General features: G+C 40.9%; 1 protein-coding gene across 1 annotated transcript; it reads right to left on the bottom strand.

The window, feature by feature from the left end:
- Positions 1–1,652: 1,652 nt before the first annotated feature.
- On the bottom strand, positions 1,653–6,083 carry LOC108678407 (the record flags this gene model as incomplete). Its single annotated transcript, XM_018166822.1, has 6 exons — positions 5,877–6,083; positions 5,440–5,664; positions 4,870–5,028; positions 3,697–3,895; positions 2,370–2,988; positions 1,653–1,885 (listed from the first exon to the last, which is right to left on the bottom strand). Coding segments are annotated over exons 1-6 (1,498 nt in total), but the record flags the coding sequence as incomplete, so codon positions are not given.
- Positions 6,084–6,297: the final 214 nt, after the last annotated feature.

Genomic DNA, 6,297 nt, shown 5'->3' with positions numbered 1-6,297 from the left:
CTTTCACATGCGTTTCATATTCCCGTTCTGAATGAAAAATATGTTCAAATGGGAGAAAATGTTCATATGCGGTGCCTGATGGGCGTTAGAAGGATACTTCGTTAGCCTTAATAATTAAATAACTGACATAACAGCGGGTGAAAATGAATTTCAATTAAAAGATTTTCAAGTACAGAAATTATTCTTCATTCGAATCAATAATGAGAGTTTCTATACATTAATAAGGAATGCAACTTAATTCAGAATTTGAATTGAATTATGATATATAATTCATGCTAAAATATTAAAAGTTTTTATATATGTCCTCTCATAACGAGGGAATTTGAATGAGGCTGAGCAGATCGTGATGACCAAGTTAGATAGTACGTGCCAGTGGTCGATGTCAGAGACTTGCCGGCTGGTGGTAATGACACCTGAACTGGGCTACACACCAGGTCAGTGGGAGTAACTTGTGGGAGTAATTAGTGGGAGGTCAGTGGGAGTAACTCGTGGGAGGTCAGTGGCAGTAACTCGTGGGAGGTCAGTGGGAGTAACTCGTGGGAGGTCAGTGGGAGTAACTCGTGGGAGGTCAGTGGGAGTAACTCGCTGGTTACTCGCTCTATTCAACAACAGCAAAAGACTTTCCTAACCACCGAAATTATGACTTCATTGAACAGTCACGAATTAGACTAAATCGACCAAAACGCTCTAGCTCAATAAAAAATTCCCATGATCCTTTAACTTGTTAGATTAAGAAATTTGTGTAAGTCTGCCGAGTTTAATTTATTATTTTTCACATTGATAAAGATAGTGCTGATATGGCTAGGTCACTCGCGTGCACCAGCATTGGTCGTAACAATTTAAGACTGAGACACACATACTGACACACTTGAATAATTCAGGAAGCAGAGAGTTAAGATGAGTCATGAGGCTATTTTGCATGCCAGGGAAAGTTCAGGCCAGAGACAGCGTTTCGATGACCTTTAAATAATCATAAGGTTACATCAAGAAAACAATTGTACGATTGTGCTCTGGCAACTTACTTCCGAATAAATTATCATTTTTCTAAGTTCTTTCTCCTGCTTATGAAGTAGAATTTGAATTTATGAACAATAGGAACATCACGAGAATGAGCAAAGGTAGCCTGGTAGGATGCAGCTCGGTTTTCAGAAAGAAATTAAGGAATCAGATATATCTTTAATGATACGATCCTCTTTTATAATTCTGAAACTACTCGCGGAGAATTTCACACTAGTGTCACTAGTGTGCAAGCAACTCTCTTCTAGTATAAACTCGCTTCCAACACCGCACGTCAGAAACAATCATTTAAAATAAATATACGGATTTTACTTTCACATTTCATTTAGTTTCACAATCCAAGCAACACGTTTGACTGACGGGTTACGTCGAATATTACAGCCAGCACAGGGATAGGAAACTTCCTACTAAAAGTTGGTGGCTTGAACTGAAGATTTGCTGCCTTTTCGACAAGAATTTTTTAGTTGGCTGAAATGCTTACAGTTTGCTCAAGAAATTATCAACGTAACTAAAACTTTTTCATCATTACTACATGAAACATTCTGTGCCCAGTAAACTTCATATCAACGTTTATACGCAGCTGACAGTCTTTAACATGGGTCACAAAAAGTAATAGGGACTAAAAACAGAAATACCTCTGGCATTGGGAACTCGTTGCGCGATGTCGCTTCTCGGCCCCCCGGGAGCTTGTCGTCCCGTTCGCCCGACGAGCCTCGCGGTTGAGCTGCTGGTGGCTAGTTTGCCCCTCCCTCTGGCTTTGGTCGCTTGGCTTTTCGGGGGTCCTAGTCGACGTGGAGGTTCACTCCTGCTTCTACGTAATGGAATGCGGTTCTTCCGACCAAGCTGGTCAAACCGCGAGCCAGTACCTCTATAAAAATAGGCGTAATACTTCGATTAAAATAATGGAATAAATAATAATTCATGTTAAATTTAAAATTAATGTTAAATTTAAATTAAGTTTCACAGTCCAAGCAACACGTTTGACTTTTCAGGTCGCAGGGATAGACAACTTTATGCTGCAGGCTGGTGGTTTAAAGCTGAAGTTTTGCTAACGTTTTGCCAAGAAACAAGTATCCACTAATTTTTATGCGCAAGAAAATGTTGGAGGAAGATAATTCTCTTAATTGACTTACATAAGACTCGTGGAATTCCGAAAAATTCGCTTCAAATATTACTTCCTATTAATTATGGCTTCCTATATCAGTAAAAAGATCAGGCAATTAGGTACTAAAAGCGCTCTATTTACATATACTCTTACATAATCGAATATAGAATAAAATTTTCCGGATATACTGCTCGAGCAAATATGAGCTATTATTAATTTAAACAAACGCAGGTACTGAGGTACTCACTCAGAAGCCTGTGCTTCTGCCCCGCCATCATTTTCAGACTGACTGTTATTGCCATCGGCCGCAGCGTCAGGCATGTCAGAGGAGATCACAAAAGCCTCCGCTTTCCTCACCGAGGCTTTCACCAATTCTTCGGCACTTAGGCGAAGTCCATCAAGCTCGGAAAAGGATCTCTCGTTCTCTTGTTGGAAAGAGTCATTCTCTTCCAGTAAATTGGTTGCCTCTTCAGCACCCTCCTGGTCACCCTGGACGACAACTTCAGACGGAACGTCTCCACTGGCTTCTCGATAGCTCAAGGTATGCGGTGACGAGGAAGAAAAATCTTCATGATAGCCAGTATCTAAGTTTTCCTTGTCATCGCCGAGTTCATTTTCGACTTCAGAATTATTGTGTTCCTCTCCGTAAGCTACAGACCCTCGTCTCGAGTTGAGGTCCGATGTTTCATCGTCAGCCTCGAGACCGCCGCTTTCACCACCTTTCTCACTTTCAGCCTCGGAATTATGTCCTGTCTTTGCGTCGGCATTTCTTTTGGTTCGAGTCTTGCCCTTTGCACGGTCTCTGCGAGCGCTGCCCCGCCTGCTGCTGCCCTGCCACGAGCTGCTCTGCCGTACGTCACTGTTCCCTGTAGCAGCGAAATCCCCAAAATTATTCTCGCAGTGCAATTCAGCTGAATACTTTCGTTCCATTTGAAAAATGCCCGCAACGTGAAATAAGAAGAATATTTCGTATTGTTCCTTAAAGTTTACCAAGTTAAAGATTAAAAATTGTCGATAAATTTTCGAAATAAATTGCTGCAAGCTATAAACTGCGTTTAAGAAATCGAAAAATTCTTATTATGTATTAGGAATAAAGCGTTGAGCAGAACGGGAGTGTGTAATCGACAAAAGCATGCACAGACTGATAAGGTGAGCTTGGTTGGCCGTATTGTAGAGCATCGATCTTGCGATGGCAGGCGTGAATGACCTGAGTGCCGGGGAACGCACCGAGCTTGCAATATATCGACGCATACCCACAGTGCTGCCGCTACTCACTTGAGTACTAGAGTCTGTACTATAGGAGCACATTACCAATCCAGTTGAAAATTAATTAAAATATCGTTGAATGGTACAACTTAGGCCTGAAAATTGATACTTAATTAATGATCGTTGAAAAACTTTTTTCAGACTTGAGACAAAAAATTTCGGATACAAACTGGCAAAAATTTGTACGTGAATCACAAACGTCAATAACATGAGCTACGGCTAACTCTATCTTTGGCTAACTTTAAATTTTTTCCAAAATATTAATGAGAGGTGAGTTAGGTATATCAAGAAGATGTAAATCTCCTAACCTGAGTCATCATCATCACTGGCACGAGTCCTGGTTCCTTGTATTCTAGCTTCAGTGAAAGCTGCTTCTGCAGCAGATCGGCCCTGAGCGCCCCATAGGTCCTCTTCCTCCTCGGTCAGAGGGGCATCCGCTTGGCTGGGTCGGCGTGTCCAGGTATCGCTGCCCAAAGTGCGGGGAGTCCTGCCGAGAACGCTGCTGGCCTGCAAAATGTGACACCGTCAATACTGACATCGTCGCCGCAACACTAAAGTCGCGGGCCTTCAAAAGAACAAAACTGAATCATTTCTTTTCTGAACAAAACGGAATCATTTCCTTCCAACGCGATCAAAATAACTACGCAGTCATTATGTGGTTATCGGACCATATAAATTGAATTTCTGACCAGTATTATAGGGTTTTTAGTGACGAGCGGCGATGTAATTACGGCAGTATGTGCTGAGTGGCGACTTATGTGTCATTGACTGGCACACATCGTCCTTGCAGCTTAATCTGTGCTCCCTATCGAACAATATAATGCAGGTATCGTTGGGTCACGATTAATGGGATGCTTTCCAGTAGCTCAAAAATTGACATGGACTTTGACGTTATTTCTCTCTCTGCTATGAAACGCGCACATTTTCGCTGAAAAATTTCCAAGTGAGCGAAAATAGGGATTTTCAAAACACAGAGCCCCAAATATTGCTCTATTTTATTGCAATGATGTAATTGAGAAATTAAAATACATTTTTCGGTTAGCTATAAAAAATACTACACAAGCCAAGACCAAAGCAATAGACTGTTAAAATAACTTTAAGTTTGCACGCACAAACAAGGAATTTAGTCAATTAATGACTGAGAGTAAAATAGCAGTAAGCAGAGATTATTTTCCAAGCTAATTCCTCTACATGCACGAGCGGCTCAGGCTTACGTAAACTGAGGAGTATGCCTTTGATTCTCAGTGAAGATATTTAAAAAATTTTGTTTTAAAACTAGTCGTCCTATTTAATTTAAAATTATTATACCATTGTTTACGTTTTTCTGAGAAATCGTGCCTGAATCGATGGATACAAAGAATTCAGATCCTTCAGGGTGTAGCTGAAGGTGGTCAAAAGCGCACGGAAACAGTTGTAAATTGGTGTCAATAGCATGAGTTATACATAAGTTAAGATTGAACAAAATAAAATAGCTTAAATACCTGCGAGTCGGAAAGTTCGTCGGAGAGCACCAGCGATCCGAGGCTCGACGCGTTGCGAAGAAGTTCTTCGCTAATTTCCAGAATGTGGATTTCGGGCTCCGGCGCCTTGGGTGGCAGGAAGTTCTTTACCTTGACGACTCCTTCTTGGTAAGGTTTCACCTGTGACAAATGAAGAAATCAAATATAAAGATGAATTTCAAATTACGGCTAAAAGATTTCATTTTAATCCATTACAATAAATGGCGAGACTGTGGCATTTCTAAATTCTAAACATATCCTGTCCGACAAATACTCTTCAACATTTCTGACTGAGTTATTCGCACGTTTTTCCTGTACAATAATGAACACTGGAACAACAATGAAAATATTATATACAATAGACAATGAACAACGATGATGAAAATATCCTCATATTCCGGCGGCTTTGTTACTTGATGCTAACTATAATCTTGAAAAATAACATTAAGAACCTTATTAGCCTCTTTCTTCTCTAATTGCCTAACATAGAATTGCAATCGGTTTCAAATACGCTAGCGCATGCTAGCGTTCCTCAACACGCACTCCACCTACCTGAGTAAAGTTTCTGCCAACACTTTTGATGAAGACGAAGTGATGGAGGAGTTCTTCCTCCGGTAGCTGCTCTCTGAGGGCGGTCCTGAGTTCGGTGAGCGTCGTCTCAGGAAGCACCCGCACGAACCCCACAGACACCGTCTCCTCGACCACTCTGTTCTTGGCGAGCCGGCGGTATGGGATCCATTTGTCGTGTGGTACTACGTAAATGTGTACCTCCGCCAGCTGTTACGACACCGAAAAATTGTTTCAAGGACGTAAGTAACTAAATAAACTGTACTCAACAGCGATTATCAGCGAGACATTTGCGGACATGTTTTTTGCGCTTGTGTTGAGGAATGCAAAGACGTAATCCCATGAGATATTCAGGTGCCGCGCATTGCGAGTTATGTATACCGATCTACTGTAAATAATTATTAGAAAATAAAGTTACGTACCATATCTGAAGGAGTTTCGGTCCTGTTATTTTGAGCCATGAGTTGTTCAACACGGCTAGGCATGACTAAGAATTCTATCAATGGTCTAATTGAAATTTAAGAGGCCTAATGAAATTTACCTGAAATACTCTGATAGCGACACCGTTTCGCTATGACAAAGAGATTAGATTTGAATGAAAAAGATTCCATTCTAATTTTTGTTTGGATCTGTAAGAAATATTATTGAGTGGTTCGTGAAAATTCGTTCCTATTGAAATGATTAATCGGTAAATGATGTAGAACATACAAGTACATTCATTGATTATTATCCCATGCAATGCAAAGGCGATGCTTGCAGTGGAGGCCTTCGATCGTTACACAGTATAATCAATGCAGTATGGCGGCGGAGCAATCAATGATTCAGGCATTTGTTTTTTCGGCA

Source organism: Hyalella azteca, unplaced genomic scaffold (genome assembly GCF_000764305.2).
Source record: "Hyalella azteca isolate HAZT.00-mixed unplaced genomic scaffold, Hazt_2.0.2 contig15239, whole genome shotgun sequence".
Taxonomy (NCBI): domain Eukaryota; kingdom Metazoa; phylum Arthropoda; class Malacostraca; order Amphipoda; family Hyalellidae; genus Hyalella; species Hyalella azteca.
This window is presented reverse-complemented; position numbering and strand designations above follow the sequence as displayed.